At 43.2% G+C, this 22,345-nt stretch overlaps 1 protein-coding gene across 1 annotated transcript in view; it reads right to left on the bottom strand.

Moving 5' to 3' along the window:
* Positions 1 to 911: 911 nt before the first annotated feature.
* The window catches only part of mkln1 (muskelin 1, intracellular mediator containing kelch motifs), a 34,952-nt gene continuing 13,518 nt past the window's right edge, over positions 912 to 22,345 (bottom strand). Inside the window, exons 11-18 of the mRNA XM_080757333.1 lie at positions 20,883 to 21,107; positions 19,173 to 19,302; positions 12,942 to 13,089; positions 11,048 to 11,162; positions 9,955 to 10,094; positions 7,507 to 7,609; positions 4,816 to 4,870; positions 912 to 3,450 (exon numbers count right to left, since the gene is read on the bottom strand). Coding sequence (XP_080613459.1) covers positions 3,329 to 3,450; positions 4,816 to 4,870; positions 7,507 to 7,609; positions 9,955 to 10,094; positions 11,048 to 11,162; positions 12,942 to 13,089; positions 19,173 to 19,302; positions 20,883 to 21,107 — 1,038 coding nt within the window. The 3' untranslated portion in view covers positions 912 to 3,328. The remainder of the gene's footprint in view (positions 3,451 to 4,815; positions 4,871 to 7,506; positions 7,610 to 9,954; positions 10,095 to 11,047; positions 11,163 to 12,941; positions 13,090 to 19,172; positions 19,303 to 20,882; positions 21,108 to 22,345) is intronic.

The following is a 22,345-nucleotide window of genomic DNA, read 5'->3' as shown; positions in this document are numbered from 1 at the left end:
GGGTCAAGTGCAGTATATCGCTCAACTAAGTAGAGGGTTTAAGATATTAAACTTCTTAACAGCCAATCTCCACAGATCTGAACCAACATCTACGTGATCCTGTTGTGTTTGTTGGTTTGTTTGTTTGTTTAAAGGTATATATTCAGTGATTTCACTTAATTCAAATATCACTTATTTTTTTGTTTTGTTGTGATAATCCTCCCTACTATAGAGTGTGCTGACCATATGAGCAGTTCCTCCCTGTCCCCAGTTAACCCCTGGGGGGGTCAAAAAACCTTAGGTTTCGTTTTTGACTCTCTATCCTGATTGGACGAAGGCTTAGGTCCCACAGCCAAAAACGAAACCTAAGGTTTTTTGAGTGAAATCACTGAATATACCTTTAACCACTAAAATGTTTGAGGATTTTTGCCTGTATGACATCACGCCCAGAATAGGAACGCCAGGGTGAAAAGTGGTTAACTCCGATTTGACCAAAAACAAAAACAAAAGATGAAACAGTTTTGAAGAGATATTCGTTAGCAGTTAGCACACGATGCTAACATGACGCTAACGTTAGCAGTTCGTTAGCATCATGTCCTAAATGATTATTAGAGTGAATTTTCCATAGAAAACATCATAAAATGATCCCATTTTTGTTGATGAGAGGAAGTGTACTGCAGAAATAATATATTACACAATTTGAAAAATTCAGGTTGATACAGACAAATAATTGGAATAAAAACGTTACTGAAATAGACTATACAGTCTTATTCCATTGATAAAATGAAAAAAAGAAAAATACATCACAACTATTCTTAGTGTATCATCAAGAGAGACAGGGTGTTTCATTATCAATAAATATTCTTTTTTTTAATATTAAACAACCCATTAGTCTTATTGAGAGCTTATATGGAAGACTGTAGGTATTAATGTTTTTCTTTTCTTTTCTTGTTTTTTTTTAAATCACTGTACACAGATTTCTTTAGACAGTAGTTTCACTTCCACAAGCATTAATAATGACCAGGGTGGAAACCACACGCCTGTCAAATTTAGCAGCTTATATAATAACAGTAATAATTCAATTAAAAAAAAAGGAGTTCACAAGCCTTTCCAATCCAAGCAGGCAAGCCTCAACCAACGCCCTCGTGTTAAAGGGATAGTTCAGATTTTTTTTAACTTAAGTTGTATGAAATACTTTCCATTAATATAGTGGTTGAAACTTTATTACCGTAATTTCCGGACTATAAGCCGCACCTTTTTACCCATGATTTGAACCCTGCGGCTTATCTATGGATTTTTACAGCTAACGCAGAGCCATCCAAGGCTCTGAGCTAACGAAACGGCCACTAGGGGGCCACCTGCGGCTTATAGTCCGGTGCGGCTTGTATACGTACATATTTGGGATTTTCCCTAAATTTGGCTGGTGCGGCTTATATTCAGGTGCGCCTTATAGTCCGGAAATTACGGTAATTGATTGCCCGAGTCCCGTGGTGGGAGTTCTGCTCTGGTTTTGGTCAATATTAAGTAGTTCCGGTCATTTTGTGGGGGGCACTGGGGCCACGCAGTAAAAGTAAATTAATCCACAAAACGAACGTAATTTGTATTGTTTTTTTCTTTCTAAGGAAATTAATATTCTGTATAACATGCCTTTTGCGCCGACTATGGGGAAATAACGGTGAACACACTTTTGAAACAATATGTTTTTTTCTTTTCATCCATTCTTATAATCACACTGACTATAATATTATGCAATGGCAACATTAACAGGATAAATAGAATAACGGCTCCTTCTACTGGGAGTTTTTAAATAAAAGTTTGATTATTGGCACTGGCAGGCTCAAGTCTCTCTCACACACACACACACACACACACACATATATATATATATATTTTATAAATTATATACTTTATATTAGGATTATTCCTATATATGTTATTCCCCTATTCTTTCTACAGCACTATTAAAATGTTCACCACCCATAATTATGTCTGAACGACCATCTGAATTATAGAGATTACGGGCAGTTTAGCGAGCAAAAAAAACCAACGAAAGAATCACTTAGGGCTATTTCAACATACTGTCATTGTTGGCATAAACCTTGTATGTTTTTTTTTTTTAATGATAAATTTGTCACTCAACCACAAATGGTAAAAAAAAAAAAATAACATATCAGAAAGCTCACAATGAATCGTGAGATTTCTGGGTCTGCTACTATTTTTTTTTTCTACTTTTACTATAAAATGACATGCCTCAAAACTACCAGGTTTGAAAGTGGCTACATCTTGTCTCTGTGTTTCTATGATGGTATAACAGGTATAAGTTAAATATATACTAATTTCTCACTAAATACAAATCATAATTGGATCGTACAAGGTTATGGTTTTGGACCTACCAGTATACAAGGTTTCTGCCCAACGATAATCTTAAGCATTCTGTTATACTTTAGCTATTGAAAAACAGCAGATCTACAAGCTCATAGCGCGCCACCGAGTGGCTCGCTATACGAGCTTGTATAGGTCTGCTATTTTTGAAAAAAAATCGTGAAAATGTGACACAAGGATGTCAATTATTTCACCATCTCCTTCCCCAACACAAGGATGAATGCCTATTGGTTGGCGGCTGCACATTACAGTATGTCCACGTTTTCCAACGGAGAACAAAGAGAAAAGGAGTCGGTCGGTTTGGGGGAAAAACAACTTAAAAAACGGGGGAATAAACTACACGAACATGAGCAACTAATGCCAAGCAAACATTGCGTGCAAAAAATCCTCTTCATGTAAACCTTCTGAAAAACAAGTGAAATTATTTTATAACACTAAAGCTACGTTTGGCATACTGTAGTTTGATGGGGGTTCTCTCTCTCTCTCTCTCTCTACACACTCCCACAATTCAAACGAATTCTCCGTCAACAGAAGAGAGAAAAACTCTGACGCCATTTTCGAGTTTTATGTTTCCTCGTCGTAATGAAATAAACACAGTGTTGTTCAGTATTCCGCGTCTGTCCACCCCACGCCCCCCCCCCCCCCTCCTCCTCCACCGTCAAACCCAAACGTGTTGCTCACAGCGGGCCCCCTCATTCGACCCACCTGGTTCAGAACCACCACAACAGTACCAGGACCGGCAGAGGAGAGAGAGGAGCAGAACCAATGCAGTCCAACAGGGCAGGGTCACGGTCGGTCACGGTCGGTCGGTTTGGCGACGGAGAGTGTTTCGCGCCGTCTTAGAAAAATAACTCGCCGTTCGTTACCTCTCTGTCCAATGAGGGGAAGTCCCATCGGGGTGGGTGAGGGGAGGGCCTACGGCGGCGTTTGGCCGTTTGTTTTGGTGGTAGCGGGACGGGAGGAGGGGCTACAGGGTGATGAGGTCCACCAGGTTGCCCTTGGGCGGGGTCATGCTGTCCGGGAAGAAGTTGACCAGCGTGTCGAAGAGCTGCGTGCGCTGGGCGTACGTCTGGTCCACGTCTGAGAAACCTGGAGGAGAGAGAGAGGGGAGGCAGTGAGACAGAGAGAGACCAGAGAAACATGAGATGTGGAGGCAGTGAGACAGAGAAAAAGAGATGTGGAGGCAGTGAGACAGAGAGAGACCAGAGAAACATGAGATGTGGAGGCAGTGAGACAGAGAAAAGGAGATGTGGAGGCAGTGAGTCAGAGAGAGACCAGAGAAACATGAGATGGGGAGGCAGTGAGACAGAGAGAGACCAGAGAAACATGAGATGGGGAGGCAGTGAGTCAGAGAGACCAGAGAAAAAGGAGATGTGGAGGCAGTGAGACAGAGAAAAAGGAGATGTGGAGGTAGTGAGACAGAGAAAAGGAGAGATGGGGAGGCAGTGAGACAGAGAGAGACCAGAGAAACATGAGATGTGGAGGCAGTGAGACAGAGAAAAGGGAGATGTGGAGGCAGTGAGACAGAGAGAGACCAGAGAAACATGAGATGGGGAGGCAGTGAGACAGAGAGAGACCAGAGAAACATGAGATGTGGAGGCAGTGAGACAGAGAGAGACCAGAGAAACATGAGATGTGGAGGCAGTGAGTCAGAGAGAGACCAGAGAAAAGGGAGATGTGGAGGCAGTGAGTCAGAGAGAGACCAGAGAAAAGGAGATGTGGAGGCAGTGAGTCAGAGAGAGACCAGAGAAACATGAGATGGGGAGGCAGTGAGACAGAGAGAGACCAGAGAAACATGAGATGGGGAGGCAGTGAGACAGAGAGAGACCAGAGAAACATGAGATGGGGAGGCAGTGAGACAGAGAGAGACCAGAGAAACATGAGATGGGGAGGCAGTGAGTCAGAGAGAGACCAGAGAAACATGAGATGTGGAGGCAGTGAGACAGAGAGAGACCAGAGAAACATGAGATGGGGAGGCAGTGAGACAGAGAGAGACCAGAGAAACATGAGATGTGGAGGCAGTGAGACAGAGAAAAGGGAGATGTGGAGGCAGTGAGACAGAGAGAGACCAGAGAAAAGGGAGATGTAGAGGCAGTGAGACAGAGAGAGACCAGAGAAACATGAGATGTGGAGGCAGTGAGACAGAGAGAGACCAGAGAAAAGGGAGATGTGCAGAAAGGAAAGAAAAACAGAGAAAGGGGAGACAGAGAAATGGAAGGAGAGAAAGACAGAGTTCAGTCCAGTGGGTGGAGGATTCTTACGACTCCATTCCAACAGGAAGTGTGTGTTTTCCCACAGATAGTTAAACGTCAGGAAACGGTTACAAAAAGGACCCGGGCCGTGGGATAATAAAAAGAACAAGGGACTTCTTACATAATGTGTTTATATACTGAATAAATGCGTATCAGACAGTTAAATTAGATTCAGGATACTGTGAATAGGATGCAGACGTACCCAGAGGGATGAAGTCAGAGCTGGACTTGAACAGGGCCGAGGGCAGGAGCTGGAACTGAAACACACAGTGAACACACGATCACATCTCATTTGATTCAGGAGCTGGAACTGAACACACAGTGAACACACAATCACATCTCATTTGATTCAGGAGCTGGAACTGAACACACAGTGAACACACAATCACATCTCATTTGATTCAGGAGCTGCCTGGAACTGAACACAAGTGAACATACGATCACATCTCATTTGATTCAGGAGCTGGAACTGAACACACAGTGAACACACAATCACATCTCATTTGATTCAGGAGCTGCCTGGAACTGAACACAAGTGAACATACGATCAAATCTCATTTGATTCACGCTCAACACTCAGCAGTGACTAAGCAGTTCCACTGCCGTTCAGGACTGAATTCCACTCCTGGATTAAACCCATTTTGACCTGAGATCAGATTCTAAAAATGTTCTTCTACATCCTGACAGTTTTCTGAAAAAGCTATGTTTCTATGTCAGTGGTTCTTCGATTTTTTTCCAAAAATAGCAGACCTACAAGCTCGTAGGGCGCCACTCGGTGGCGCGCTATGAGCTTGTAGATCTGCTATTTTTCAATAGCTAAAGCACAACATAATGCTAACACCAAAAGGGGTTCTATAGCCCAAAATGAATGAAGTTATTTTAAAGCCGGTCTGGACATGCTGTTGTGCTGTGTTCACAGTGGTTACAGTAGACATGCTGTTGTGCTGTGTTCACAGTGGTTACAGTTAGACATGCTGTTGTGCTGTGTTCACAGTGGTACAGTAGACATGCTGTTGTGCTGTTGTTCACAGTGGTTACAGTAGACATGCTGTTGTGCTGTGTTCACAGTGGTTACAGTAGACATGCTGCTGTGCTGTGTTCACAGTGGTTACAGTAGACATGCTGTTGTGCTGTGTTCACAGTGGTTACAGTAGACATGCTGTTGTGCTGTGTTCACAGTGGTTACAGTAGACATGCTGTTGTGCTGTGTTCACAGTGGTTACAGTAGACATGCCGTTGTGCTGTGTTCACAGTGGTTACAGTAGACATGCTGTTGTGCTGTGTTCACAGTGGTTACAGTAGACATGCCGTTGTGCTGTGTTCACAGTGGTTACAGTAGACATGCTGTTGTGCTGTGTTCACAGTGGTTACAGTAGACATGCTGTTGTGCTGTGTTCACAGTGGTTACAGTAGACATGCTGTTGTGCTGTGTTCACAGTGGTTACAGTAGACATGCTGCTGTGCTGTGTTCACAGTGGTTACAGTAGACATGCTGCTGTGCTGTGTTCACAGTGGTTACAGTAGACATGCTGTTGTGCTGTGTTCACAGTGGTACAGTAGATAAGGCACAAAGCTACAATGTAAGTCAACGATATCAAGATTCAAAGCTGCATCCGAGGTTTGTAAGCTGCTACAAAATCTACAAGGAGTGGAAGGGGGAGGATAAATTATTTCTGTCCGCTAGACGCTAGACTAGTGCCATGTTTCTTTTTAACCCCCAGGCTTTATTCTCCTTTCTATCTTTTTGTCTTGCTTGCCAACGCAAACGTTGATGACATCAACAACAAACCCGTCGACAAGATGTTCTGCTCTGCTTTGTATCTGCAAGGAGTGTGAACCATAGACTGTAAAAAATATGGCCAAAGCGTTCCGCGGGTCTAACATGAACGTAAAATGAAGCCTGTCAGTCCTTGCAATGGAAGTCGCCATCTTTCTAGATCCGTTTGGGCCCAGCTGGCCCATTGGCTGGCCCAGACAACGAGGCGGGACTTCCCCCCTTCTTCTTCGTTGGTTTTTATTTTGACTCGAGTGGGTGGGGGATCCCGTTCATAGACTGTAACGGTAGCCACGCCCCTCAGAACATGCGCAACTTTATGGTAATTTTTTTAATAAATGGGACCATCATTAGAAATGACAGCGCCACAACAGGCCATTATATGAACTTTAATTTCCTTAGTGGCTTCACAAAATATCTGTCTGACTGCCCCCCTGATGTGAACACAGCGTTAGGCCGGTCGTGGAATGACCTGCGATCCAGACTAAAACTGGCCTCAAAAGTGCCTTTGAGACACTGGAAGAAGGAGGAGGCTCCTTCCTGCATTTAAGCATTGGCTAAATGAAATGACTAGTACGCTTCATCTTGAGAGAATAATAAGGTATTTCCTGAGAAACAGGGAGAGACAGTTTGATAGGGTTTGGCTGCCCCCAATGTCCGTTACTTGAGTAGAAACAATTAATAGACAGGATATACCACTGATATGGTTGACTGTACGCCATTTTCTTTTCAGATGTTTTCCATTTTTCAAATTACTATTTTATTCTCTAGTATGCAGTGTCACTGAGCAGTATGGGCGGGAGGGTTGAGGGTTTTCTTTCTCTTTTTTGTATTTTTTCTTTCATTTTTTAGTTTTCTATAAAACAATTTATAATCTGTTCTCAATAAAAACCTATTTGACACAAAAAAGTTCTCAATAAAAACCTATTTGACACAAAAAAAGTTCTCAATAAAAACCTATTTGACACAAAAAAGTGCCTTTGAGAAGTTTCAATCTTAAATGTGTACAGTCCAACACCTGCACATGTTCGGACGTGTATGTAGGCCATTAGCCTTTGCATAGGGCCCTTATATTTCCTCTGGGTCAGAACCAAACTAACGCTACCATATCTCCAGTACCTCTTTGGTCTCGTCCGGGTCGCTGTGGTCCACGGTCAGAGAGAGGTCGTTCTGAAGGTACTTCAGGGCGTTCAGTGGTTCCGACTGGGCCTTCTCCTCAAACCTAGAAATAGAAGAAACACATCAACTGTAAACGTCAGAAGATCAAGAGTGTTAAAAATGACCACAGGACTGTGGTGGTGCTGGACGGTGCTTTGACATTATACACCAACTTGTTTTTTAACATATATAGAGGACATCAACGATCCTTAATAACTCATAATACTGACCCTACTGTAATTAGTTTCTATAATTACATTATTATGTATCTACTTTTTGTGTATTTTTTGAGGGGCGCTAGCCCCTCCTATATCTAGCTATAGTGTAGATCTAGGTCCTAACAAACATTAAATGTCAATGAATGGAGAATTTCTGTATTTTTGAGGGGCGCTATATACAGGATTAATGTTTGTTGCCATTGACAATAAAAGATAATTTTATGTTTGTTTTACATCATCATGTTGTAAGATGAAAAATCACACGGGTGTGATTTTTGTTCTACACAAAGTAGATTCAAAGTAAATTCCCAATGAATGGATGATGTATGATGATTCACACGGGTGTGGTTTTTATATTATTACTTTCTTCTATTTAATCTATTGTTACATATTCTACTGTGTATACTTAAAGGACAACTTTAACTTTTCAACCAAGGCTCATGTTTTAGGTTGTTATTAGAGAAAGTAAAAGATGAGTGTTAATTATTTTTCATTTGCTGCTTTCTTAAGTTTTAGGGATTTTAGCCGTTTTTTGACAGGGGGCATTCGAGCATGGGACTAAATGTGTATTTCTTTACACATTTTTGTAGCGATTTATTTTTTTATTATTTACTATACTAAATTATATTACATTAATTACATCTCTCATCCCTCATTTCCAAGACATATCAGGCGTCCCACAAATTGAGACCCTGTCCCACATTGTGACTGACAGGCATCAGTGTTCAAATGCCCTAATAGTTTAGTCCCCTAATTGTTGGCCTTCTGTTGTAAAGCTCTCTCATTGTCTCTTCCTGCAAGATGTGTTTTTAAGCCTGTTGAAATAGCATAAAAATAAAGCATGATTTTTAAACAAAATGTGAGACACCAGAGGAGTTTATATAAATGATAGCCAATAGGCCCACATGGTCGAATATGACATCAAGGCATTTCATAGCAACTAAGTAGTTCTCGGGTCATTGCCAACCCGGTACTCCAGTATCGCTTGTGTGGGACAAGTGGGATGGGGGGACGGGGTCCACACAAGCGATACTTCTGTCCCTCAAATGAACAGTTTGGATCTGGACACTATATACCAGGGTTGTGGCTCTTTCGGAGCAGGAACTCTGGGGGGTGGGATGGGTAAAAAATACCCATTTAGTTACTTTTTATTTGACCCATATGTGATTTGAATTTTTTTTAATAAAGAAACTTTGAAAGAAGATCAAGAGTGTTGGGGGTGAAAGTGAAAGGCATGGAAACTTGGGCTGCGGTTCCAACAACCGAACACTAGAGGGCAGTAAATGTCAAACAATTCTTATCCCTGCAGCTTGCTGTCACCCCATTTGGAGGTCAGTGTCCTGATCAGACTGGTGGAATGGCACAGGGGTTCTCAACCCCTGCGCCAAATCATTTTGGGGGGTCCCCAAATTATTAATAATAATAATACTTTTTTTTTGTGCAAGTGAATGGCTGGAAAATGGAAATGAAGAGTTTAGATAGTACACAGAGTACATGCATACACTTTCCTTTAATGATTATATCTGGTTTCAGTATTTATTTATGATATATAGAGCACCAAAGTCCTGACGTCACTGTCAGTAGAGGGCGCAAATCTACAGGTTCGTGTACTTTTTATTTGTATTATAATCTCCATAGGGGGGATTTTAGATCGCCTCATATAAGAACTGTGTTTGACAAATATACCCAAAGAGAACAAAATAAGCGTTATAAACGAGTCAAACAACCCAGAGACTGCTTTTTTGGGTAGGCAGAGTCGCACAACAGAAACTGAATGTTATTTTATTGATATCTAATGTAGTTTCAGGACTTTTGCGTCCACATTAATTCCATTTTCTCCAGAAACTGGCTGTATCAAATATGAACGGACATCATTAACGACACACAGCCACCCCCCTGACAGAAAGGCCGAGATGATCGGTTTATTTTTCTTAGCATATGAAGCAACCTAAAATCGCCCTATGGAGATTTCAATGCAAATAAAAAAATACATGAACCTGTGTATTGGTGCCCTCTACTGAAAGTGACATCAGACTTCGGTGCTCTATTCCCTCTAGTATTATTAAGGTTCTTTTTGCAGTCAGTTTGTATTGGGGGTGGGGAGGGGGGGTGGGGGTCCCCCCGAGAAATGGTGGCCAAAGCATTTCCGGGGACGTTTCCCCAGACGTTGAGAATCCCTGGAATAGCACACCTGTATTTCCTGATGAGGTACCGACAGTGGCGGAGGAGGTATTCCTTGGAGGGCCGGCACAGTTTGAGGGACCAGAAGTCGTCCAGACGCATCTTGGGAGAGCAGGACTTCCCCGGGTTGCCGCCAAACAGGTAGTGCACCTGGACACAGGTAAGGATGGTGAATGAGTCAGTGTTGTTTTCGTCGACTAAAACTAAGACGAAAAATGTTCGTCGACTACCTTTTTTCACTGACAAAAACAAAAAGTTAATGAAAATTAAGCTACGATGACTAAAATATACTGACAATTTCGTAGACAAATAAAAACTAGACTAAAATGTTAGGAAGGGACTATAGTGGACAAGAGATCCAGTATAAGTCATTTTACAATCTGAAATCTTACGATATTTAGTCGACTAGAATATCGACTCATTACATTGAAAACCTATTTACATCACTGCAACAGGAGCGCTTACAGACGGAGGTCAAGTCAGAGATAACATCACATTCCTTGTCCCGAGAACACTAGCTATCCATTCCATTCCATATAGCTGCTTTGGGTCAGCAGCCAGAAATATGACAGATATGGTAATATTCAGAAGCTAGCTGGACCGTCCAGTAGGACAGAATAGCATAGTGAAACATACAGGAGGCGGAAGAGGAGTGTCATCCCCACATCTCAGTTTTAACAAAGCACATTTTTCAAATATTTGTGGGGCATTTTCTACCATTATTAATAGATTAACACTTAAGACTGTGGTAATTAGCTCGTGGCTAGAACTAGACCAACACCGAAAACATTCCAGGTGACTAAAAATGTGACTAAAAAACTAAATGAAAAACTATATTCAAGAGACTATGACTAAAACAAAAAATGTTCTGCCCAAAAACACGTGTCTGTGGATCACACACAGACCCATATGTGATTTGAAAATGTTAACCCATTTAGGCCTGACCTCAAAAAATCTTCTAAATCCACCAGTTTTCTGAAATAAATATTTTTACGATTTCGCAAAAATAGCAGACCTACAAGCTCATAGCGCGCCACTCGGTGGCGCGCTATGAGCTTGTAGGTCTGCTATTTAAAAAAACACGTGTCTGCGGGTCACCTGACCTTGTGCATCTCGTCATAGACCAGCTGGTGGGCGAAGCGCGGACAAGGCTCCTCCTCCTGGATCGCTTTGCTGGGGTTTTCCTTCACGGCCTGGTCGTTCTTATATACACAAGACCTGAGCAGAGACACAACACAGTTCTTATATACACAAGACCTGAGCAGAGACACAACACAGTTCTTATATACACAAGACCTGAGCAGAAACACAACAACACAGTTCTTATATACACAAGACCTGAGCAGAGACACAACAACACAGTTCTTATATACACAAGACCTGAGCAGAAACACACAACACAGTTCTTATATAGACAAGACCTGAGCAGAGACACACAACACAGGGTCGTTCTTATATACACAAGACCTGAGCAGAGACACAACACAGTTCTTATATACACAAGACCTGAGCAGAGACACACAACACAGGGTCGTTCTTATATACACAAGACCTGAGCAGAGACACACAACACAGTTCTTATATACACAAGACCTGAGCAGAGACACACAACACAGGGTCGTTCTTATATACACAAGACCTGAGCAGAGACACAACACAGTTCTTATATACACAAGACCTGAGCAGAAACACACAACACAGTGACGCACATTAGTGGCAATAGAAAAGGCCCTGGAGCGAATGCTGGACGACTACTTTAGTCCACACCCCCCAAACCCCGGACTTATTATCATCCGCCTGCCCTTCAACAAAGTGTGTGTCTGTGTGTGTGTGTGTGTGTCTGTGCGTACATGCGTGCATGCACGCTTGCACAAACCACCACACTAGTGAAACCCAGTGTTCCGCGCTCTCTCTCTCTCTGATATAAGCTGTGTTCGGACCAGTAATTGTGAAAGAACAGTGTGTAGAGCCTCTGGTTCCACTACGTTGGTCTCAGTAGCTGTTCTGTTCCAGCGTGTCCACTGAAATAAGTCCGGGGAACACTGAGTTTCACTACTGTGGTGGTTTGTGCGCGCGCGCGCACACACACACACACACACACACACACACACACACACACACACACACACACACACACACACACACACACACATTGTTGAAGGGCAGGCGGATGATAATGAAGTTCTTTTCGGAAGGTCAGGAAATCCTTTGAAATGTGATGCACTGTTAGTGTTGGTGCCGGTCGTATCCAAAGGTCTGCACTAAACCGTTTTGTATTTGTTTGACAACTTGTCTGCGTCAGTGTGTGTGTGTGTGGGGGGACCGAACGGAGAAGCAGACAGAGAGATAACCCATTCTGACCTGAGATCAGATTCTAAAAAAATGTATTCTACATCCCGACAGTTTTCTGAAAAAGCTATGTATTTTTTTTTTTACTGTTTTTCTTACAGTCTTGTAGAGAAGACTTCCACACACCCGGCAGGCAATTTGGAGCAGGTGCGATGATGACAGAGAGTATACAATGTGAAAGACTTCCTGAAATGTATTTAGTGACAATGTCAGCCCATTCTTGAATTAAGCCTGAGGAAGGTCGCAAGACCGAAACGTTGCTCAATAAATTGCTCTGAACTAGCAAGTGGCAGTGTGCGGACGTCCATTCTTACAGTCTTGTAAAATGTATTTCATATGATGTAATTGTAATGTATTTTATGTGTGGACCCCCAGGAAGAGTAGCTGCTACTAAGGTAGTAGCCAATGGGGATCCAAATAAACAAATAAAACAAATGTTTCCATGTCAGTGCGGTTCTTCGATTTTTTCCCCAAAAAATAGCAGACCTACAACCTCTTAGCGCGCCACTTGGTGGCGCGCTACGAGCTTGTAGATCTGCTATTTTTCAATAGCTATAAAGCATAGCATAATGCTAACACCCAAAAAGGGGTTCCCGACGTCCCAAAACGTGATAAAAGACAAGACGAGACAGAGAAAGACGTGTTTACCAGTTGTTTCGGGCGATGTCGTAGATCCAGAAGGAGTTGCGGACGTTCTCCTCTCTCTTGTCTTTGTCCTTGCTGAGGCCCGACAGGACGTGGATCTCGTTGAGCTCGGGGTCTATGGTCGCTCTCTGGGTGAAACCCGTCATTGGTACTGTAGGGGGCGGGGCACACACACGCACGCACACACACACACACACACACACACACACACACACACACACACACACACACACACACACAAAACAAGAAAAGATGGAGGTCAAGTCAGAGATAGCCTGAGCTAACGTGTTAAGTTTCTGGTCTATAGGGGTGGGTCGCGGCTGAGATTTGTGGCACGCCCTGATTGGATCTCACCGATCTGTCCGTCAGCCCTGGCCACTCCTCTCCCACCTAGTGAAGCGCTACGTCACATAATTTGGAGCGACACCCACCCGGAAGCGTTGACTCCCACTTCTAGACCAAGGCAGCAAATGCGTTCCTCCAGGCTTTAATTTTTCGCGCAGACGAAATTGAAAGCCTGGGTATCGAGGCTAAGTCAGAGATAACAAGGTCAAGGTCACGGTAAACTTTATTGTCCACAAGGGAAATTTGTCTTGGGCTTTCACACCCAGCTATACAGCCACACATAAAACACCAATGACAGACAAAAATACATTACAGAGGAAGATACAACATTTACACAAATTGCACACATGATGTGGATAATCTAGCCTCAGGTAGTTATACTGCTGTTTCAGAGCCTCGTTCAGCATCTTAGTTGATGCTGGTACAAAATATATTTTTTAAATCTGATGTACTTCCACACTTTGGTTCTTTGTATCTTCTCCCAGAGGGGCAGAAGTACAAACTCGCCATTTAAAAACATGGGTAACATCACTGACGATCATCACATTCCTTGTCCCGAGAAGACTATAGCTATCCATTCCATTCCAAAGCTGTTTGGGTCGGCAGCCAGAAATATGACAGATATGGTAATATTCAGAAGCTAGCTGGACCAGGAGGACAGATATGGTAATATTCAGAAGCTAGCTGGACCAGGAGGACAGATATGGTAATATTCAGAAGCTAGCTGGACCAGGAGGACAGATATGGTAATATTCAGAAGCTAGCTGGACCAGGAGGACAGATATGGTAATATTCAGAAGCTAGCTGGACCAGGAGGACAGATATGGTAATATTCAGAAGTGAAACATACAGACACATGTTTCACAGTGTTTTAACTGGGGGTCACACAGCAAAGGTCATCCGGGCTAACGACACACCTTTTAATTAATGGGGCCTTTAAATGAAATGAAAGAGACACTAAAATCGTTAACCAATCGGGCGGATGGAAGTACGTGAGGCGATTGAAGAAGCAAAACGACTTGATAACGGTTTGACCTTCAAATTCAACATGAAGGAGGTGTGGCTAAAAACTAATCATAAATCTGTAATAATCATGAGTAATTATCATCAGCTCTCAGATCACTGGTGTCATTTCTTCATATTCACTCTGCGGTTGTTCTGTCCCATGTGCAATGTTTTATTGTTATCGTTATTGTATTGTATGTGTTTTTGTATGCATAGTTTTACTACAATTTTTAAGAGCCTGCTCAGGGACTCAGATATAAATTAGCTTATATATGTTGTATATATGTATGTTGATTAATGAGCATTGTCCTGTCAAATAAAAAAATCACACCCGTGTGAACTGAGTGCTGCAACTCCCCTCTCCCCCTGCCACCCCTCGCCCCCCCCCCTCTCTCTCTCTCCCTCTCTCTCATTAGCAGGCAACAGCGCAGCACTCTCTCTCTCTCTCTCTCTGTGTTTCTGGCACAACAGCGACACTTTTGCCCCTACTGGTACTCATAGTCACATAGGTTAACACGGACATTGCTGTTCCTTGGAGTGGTTTTGCACCACTCAATTAAAAGATCACACCTGTGTGAACCAAGTGGTGCAACTCCTCTCTCTCTCTCTCTCTCTGAGACACAGCACTACCCCTCTCTCTGTTTCTGGCGCCCCCTACTGCTATGAATAAGTCACATACTCGTGCTCATTGACGTGCACAAACAGACAAACAAACAAACAAGTACACGGACGACATTGCGAGCTGGTTGTAGAAGTGGTTGCACCACTTAACCCATTCTGGCCGGGAACCCGTTTTGGTGTTGGCATCATGTTATGCTTTAGCTATTGAAAAATAGCAGATCTACAAGCTCATAGCGCGCCACCGAGTGGCGCGCTACGAGCTTGTAGGTCTGCTATTTTTGAAAAATCGAAGAACGACTGACATTTTTTAGAATCTGATCTCAGGTCAGAATGGGTTAATCAGACCAGTGTGTGTGTCCAGTGGAAACCTCGTATGAATCTGATCTCAGGTCAGAATGGGTTAAAAATAAATAAAATAAAAACAGGGCAACATGCCCGCCATGGCAACTCAAGAGGAGCTGGCAAAAGAGTACAGTCAGGAAGTAAAGAGTACAGTCAGGAAGTAAAGGACCCGCGATGCAAATGTCCAACCGGTCATGGTCATTGGTCAGCGCCCTGCGGTCCACTAGCGGTCCACCAGATAAATGTAAAACACGTGCTGGACTTCCTCATCATGCAGAGTAAATACATGGCGAGGGAACGGGGGGGGAAGATACGGAGGTGGATTACAGACTCTGCTGGCCCCGGCATCGTGTAATGTTTACTCGTCCTAGTTACATTCCTCCAATGCTGACATATTAACTTATTATTACTAATCTAAAAAGACAAAAGGCGCTGTACACACTGATGATAGCCAAAAAGTGCCGATTATTTATTAGGACGCAGATATGAGAAAGGCAGACAACTAACTGCCTTCTTCAGGGTGTGTGAGGGTAACGTATTACTAATACCAAGCCTGCTAAGTCAAGTCACTAGTCCTGTGTGTGGCAAAACATATCATGCATCACATACTGATATTTAAGGAGGATAAACATTTGCCAAGCTGCACTGTGGCTCAATGTTTCTTTCAGTTTCATCTGAAGGGAATGAGATGAGAGCACTCAGAGCAGACAGACAGACAGACACACAGACAGACAGACAGACAGACAGACAGACAGACAGACAGACAGACAGACAGACAGACAGACAGACAGACAGACAGTTTGTAACCCCGTACAGACGAAGAGCTCATTAACCCATTCTGACCTGAGATCAGATTCATACAAGGTTTCCACTGGACACACACTGGTCTGATGAACCCATTCTGACCTGAGATCAGATTCTAAAAATGTCAGTCGTTCTTCGATTTTTCAAAAATAGCAGACCTACAAGCTCGTAGCGCGCCACTCGGTGGCGCGCTATGAGCTTGTAGATCTGCTATTTTTCAATAGCTAAAGCATAACATGATGCCAACACCAGAATGGGTTCCCGTTCAGAATGGGATAAGACAGGAGTTATGAAATGGAAATGAACAGCGTGGAGAGAACCGGAGAGGTTGTTGTTGCTCGTACGTCTGTCTGGCCCGGCATAAACATTCAAGAACTATTACGAGACAGAGGGAGGGAGACGGAGACAGAGAAATGTTCAGGCTTGCAGCTTCACTTCTTTGCCAAAATACATTTTGTTCTCTCTCTCCCGTTTCATTCTTGCTCGTCCCTTCAGATATTTCCGGTTCCCCTCTCGGCAGTCGGCCCGGCCCGTCTCGCCCCCCCCCCCCCCCCCCCCCCCTCCCAGCCCTGCCCATGTTTCTATGTCAGTGGTTCTCAAACTATTTAATGTCAAGGACCCCTAGAATTATCTGTATTTTTGGCCACCGAGCCCCCATCTGAAAATATGTTGTTCCAGCCGGGACACTCTCACTCAGCAGCAAAAGATTTGAGTTAAAAAACGAACGCTCTGAAAGAATATATTCAAACATTTGGGCCACATTTTTCACGATTAAAAATAAATAAATAGCATTTTTTTCCCCCAATAGCTAAAGCATAATATAATGTTTAAAACACCAAAATGGGTTGAAACACTACATGGCCAAAAGAGCTATACAGGTTTGAGCAAAATACCACAGAATGACAGAGTGTGAATTTCTTGGGATGGATTTTTGGCCTGGACTACATTTAAAATTCCTGTTCGCTACCGGTTCTCATATTCATCATCGGTTCTGTTCGGGCTGCGGTTCTGTTCCCGACAACCTCGGTGCTTTTCGGAGCTCGGAGTAGAATTCTAATAATTCGTCGGGGTCTATTCGGAGGTCTCGGCTTACCAATTATCTCCGGTTCTATTTCGGTCAAATTGGACCAAAACGGTGCAGAAGAGCCGTCCATTGTTTGTATACTAATTACATGTGTGATTGAAGATCCCACAGTGTGACAGAAAGTCCTGTTTATTTCTGGTTGCTATAGCGACATACACAAAAGCAAACCAAGAGGACAATTGACCTATCTCCCTAACGCCTGACGTTTTGTGCCGAGTGGCGAGCACTGTGCACGCCACCACGTCCTATCTGTGGGAACAGCTTTAAATTACAATACTACAAGAATCTCAGTGATAGTGGAGGTTCCTGCTTGGAACTCAAAAGAAAAAAACACTGTGTTTTGGAGGTTATATCAGACACGTTTACGGCCATTTCTGCCTCGTTTAACCCATTCTGAACGGGAACCCATTTTGGTGTTAGCATTATGTTATGCTTTAGCTATTGAAAAATACGAGCTTGTAGGTCTGCTATTTTTGAAAAATCGAAGAACGACTGACATTTTTAGATTCTGATCTCGGGTCAGAATGGGTTCATCAGACCAGTGTGTGTCCAGTGGAAACCTCGTATGAATCTGATCTCAGGTCAGAATGGGTTAATTGCTATTCGAAACCTCACACAAGGGAGATGTTTATATATAGGCGTTTCTGTATCGGCTGGTTATATTTTTTACTGCCTCATTTTTATTGCTATTTTTTAAAACCATGCGCTCTTTATATTCATTTGGCATTTCTTGTGTAGCATCATTAACCCATTCTGACCTGAGATCAGATTCATACGAGGTTTCCACTGGACACACACTGGTCTGATGAACCCATTCTGACCTGAGATCAGATTCTAAAAAATGTCAGTCGTTCTTCGATTTTTCAAAAATAGCAGACCTACAAGCTCGTATCGCGCCACTCGGTGGCGCGATATGAGCTTGTAGATCTGCTATTTTTCAATAGCTAAAGCATAACATGATGCTAACACCAAAATGGGTGCCAGGTCAGAATGGGTTAACCCTTTCTAGACAGTGACAATGTTATGTTATACTTTAGCTATTGAAAAATATCAGATCTACAAGCTCGAAAGATCCTGAAAATGTGGTGCAAATCTTTGAATATATATTATTTCAGAGCTTTTAACTCAAATCTTTGCTTCTGGGGAGGTTTCGTGCAAAAGTGAATTATTGGCTATTTCCCCTACCATAAGCCCTCAATGGGGGTTGGGTTTTTGTGCTAATTTTCTTATTTATTTCCATCAAAATAAGTAGTAAAGTGTGCCGCTTGGGATACTATTTACATTATGAGCAATGGAAATAAGAGAATTAGGCGCACAACATCCCATAGCCCCATTCCATTCAATGCAATTCAATTGAGGGCTTATGGTAGGGGAAATAGCCAATAAGGAGCTTTTGCACAAAATAACACCTGGACCTGTTTGGTGGGGACGTAACAACTACAAAGAAAGCCTTCTAGCATGGAATTCCCCCCTTATGCTCTACAGCAGGGGTGGGCAACTCGCGGCCCAACTCGCGCCACCTTCACTTACTGTAATGTGGCCCTCAGGTTAATGTCAGAATACTGATATATTATAACTATAATGTCCAATGTATAACTAAAACATGATAACTATAATTAAAGGCATTTTAAATTAAATACTTCAGGATTTCAGGATTCCAATTGAAATATAGCCACCGAGTGGCGCGCTACGAGCTTGTAGGTCTGCTATTTTTGAAAAATCGAAGAACGATATGTTGTTTTTAGAATCTGATCTCAGGTCAGAATGGGTTCATCAGACCCGTGTGTGTCCAGTGGAAACCTCGTATGAATCTGATCTCAGGTCAGAATGGGTTAAGGATTTCAATTCACATAATAGCAAAAATCTACAATCTACAAGCTCAAAACGTGCCGCACTGCGATGTGTTTGGAGCTTGTAGATCAACCATTTTCACTACTACGACAGTAATATGAATGTGGTATAGTGGCCCTCTCCATTGTTACAGTTGCCCACCCCTGGTCTACAGGTACTGAAGGTCACGGGTCTATTCTTACCCATGCCCGAGTCCTTCTTGGTCCCGTCAGAGATGATCTCCACGTGGTCTCCGTCTACGTCGTAGCTGAAGAAATCGTTCAGGTACGTCTTCGACCTCTGACCCCCGAACACGTAGAGACAGCGGTTCCTCTGTGTAGAGAGAGAGAGAGAGAGAGAGAGAGAGAGAGAGAGACACAGAGAGAGAGAGAGAGAGAGAGAGAGAGAGAGGGAGAGAGAGAGAGAGGGCGAGGAGGACATGAACAAAGAGTTTGATTGATTGAAATATTTATTAACAGTTTGTAGAATTACAGTAACATTTCAAGCACAAACTCAATACAAAGACTGTTAACTGTGAGTGGACGACAAATAGACACTTCTATATAGTCAAAGAACAGAACAGGAATTCATCATATAGGAAGCAAAAGGGGAAAAGAAACATATACAGTGAGGGGGAAAAAGGGGACAGGTACATGGGTATCTTGGTGGTGTATCGAATCTTGTGGACCAGACCCATTGCAAGAGGCTGTACTCTGTCGTCGACCTTAAGCCATCCCAGCCTGTCAAAGTGGGCAGGGGTGAGGTGGGTTCGGGGGGTGAGCGCCAAGTAGGAGCCTGACCAGTTTGTTTTAGGAGGTCTGGAGCCTTGTTTTAAGGGCCTTTGAGGTGCTGTGGGCGAGGGCGAGGAGGACGCGGGACGTGAACAAAAGACGGCGAAGACGACGGGGGTGTGAGAACAAACCCGAGGGCGAAGGAGAGCAGCGTTAGCACCGCGGCGTTCTTCACGCCAACAGGGTTAGCACCGCAACGTTCCGCTCACGCCAACACTCTAAATAGCTGGCATTTTTACCCCCCACTGTTGTTCCCATTTTCCTTTTGGCTCCTTGAAAGTCGAGGGAAATGTGGTGTGTCCATTTCATGCAGTTCATTCATGGCTATAAGATGCAAAACTACAAAAGGAGTGTCCTCTGCATTGCTACGATTTCTTCCCCTCCGATTATTAAGATCAATATCGTGGCTATAGAATCTACTAACTGTCCACAACAGATATCTGCCTGGCCTCTGGCATTGACTGAACAATGTTGACCAAAGAAATAAATAAATTCACCAAACATTTGCAGTATAATAGGGATAGACAGAATTTGGCCAATCTGAATACAGTTGAACATAATTTCTCTTTTATTTACCGTAGTGGCTTACGACACAGCTTGACCTCAGCACCAAAACACTGCTTGTTCACACAAAGTTTTGGTAAATCTCTGCATTTCCGCAGTGGTAAAATAAATGGTTATGGCAAAACTTAAGTTAAATAATAATCACTATTATGGGTCCCTAAAACATTTATTCAGCTCTTTTGAATGCATTCATTGCATACACTATTCGTGATATATTTTCTGCCTATTTTGGGCCGAAACCGAATAGGCCGAAAATGCATTTTTAGCCTTTTTCTGCCGAATATTTTCTGTATGTAAATGTGGCATAATTTTATCATGAACATTAGTAGTGAGGACCAATTATATGAAGGTGGGTTGAAAAGTGGTAGTAGGTGGCAGTGGATTAGCCCGTAAGGCTATCCAAAAGGTGGACGGACGTTCATGATGTCACGTGCGTAAGCCCCCGGACCTCAAATTTGAGGTCTTCTGTTGTCATAATAGTAAGTAGAGTGTGCGGAGGTTTTCCCTTCAAAAAGTCGACGAAAACAACACTCTGCATAAAAGGAGGATGTGACTCACGGTGTGGAACAGCATGCAGTGTCCGATGCGCGACTGGATGTCCTCGGGCCCGGCGTTGCACGAGTCCTCCCGCAGCAGGCCCCAGGCCCCGGGCGCGCAGCGGAAGGCGTACAGCCCGCTGAACTGAGGCTCCGACGTCCGGCTGTCCTCCACCGCGCTGCCGTTGCACGTCAGGATGCGCCCGCCGAACGTGTAGATCATGTGCTTCTCCGAGTCCATACACATCTGAGGGAAAAGAGAGGTTACAAAAAGGCCAGCGGGATGATGTGGGACCAGAGGCGTATCTACAATACGGCCAGAGAGGACGTACAGGGCCTTAGTCCTACTCCTCCTCCCAGCCAACACTCCCCACTGACAGGTAGTTGATTTACATCAAAAGGGCATGTGAGCTCAAACCCACAATTCAACATTTTGGTTTTAAGATGTTGATATTCATTTTGTATTCATCCTTAGGACCCCAAATCACACCTTAGAAAACATGAGTGTTAAAACTTGATTCAGGTTATGTGGTTTGTAAGTGTCGCTTCCATGTTAGCATAGGACTATGCAACTTTTTATTTTATTTTCTTATTTTTATTTTATGCTACCATGCTATCTTTTATATCTTTTCATATGGGTGTGTCACATATACTGTCATTTGATTTACTGTATACCCTGAATCTTGAATAAAGGGAGGGGGGGGGGGGGTCATATTTTGACAGCAGGAATTGCCTGTCATAATTTGACCCCCCTGTATTAGGATGTATTAGGGTGTTGATATTCATTCATCAGCCAACACTCCCCACTGACAGGTAGTTACCCCCCCCCCCCCCCCCTTTTGAACATTTGGAACAAATGGATTACGGTTTCAAATATTAAAAACCAAATTCCTAACATGTTTACATGTCATGGCAATAAAGGCTTCCGATTCTAATCTAGGGGTTTTCTGGAACAAAAGAAGCCCAGAGATCTGTCTTCTATTCAATGCAATCCTGTCTATGCCTGTACTGTGTGAAATTTTAACTTGATTTTGGTTTGCTGGCCTCAGTGGAAGTATTAGTTCAGAAAGTCTTGCTGTCATTACATGTTTACCGGGCGCGTAGCGTGGATTAAATTAATGACTGGGCAAATTTGAATCGCAAGGGGGGGGGGGTGGGAGGGGGTCTGCGCTACTCTGACGATAGGTGTGAAGTGTGGACGTTTTTTCCGAATTATATACAGTATATGAACCTTTATTGAGAAAAGGATATCCCCTTTGAGATGTATAATCTCGTTTTCGAGGGGGTCCATCGAATTGCTAATGGTGAAACAAAAGGCAGAAATTACTACTAACAGCAATTTGCATGAACAGGAGGTGAAGGGCTGCCAATGGAGGATATCTCTTGTTGTTTTTTGTTTGTTTTCTTCGCTCCCGTCTTTTCAAAGTTAGGCTGGGCCAGCTCTAAACTGACCGGGCCACGGCCCAGGTTAATGCGTCCAAACGG

This window comes from Protomyctophum bolini, assembly GCF_963924005.1.
Source record: "Protomyctophum bolini genome assembly, chromosome: 23".
Classification (NCBI taxonomy): domain Eukaryota; kingdom Metazoa; phylum Chordata; class Actinopteri; order Myctophiformes; family Myctophidae; genus Protomyctophum; species Protomyctophum bolini.
Note: the sequence above shows the minus strand (reverse complement) of the source record. Positions and strands in the feature narration are given on the sequence as shown.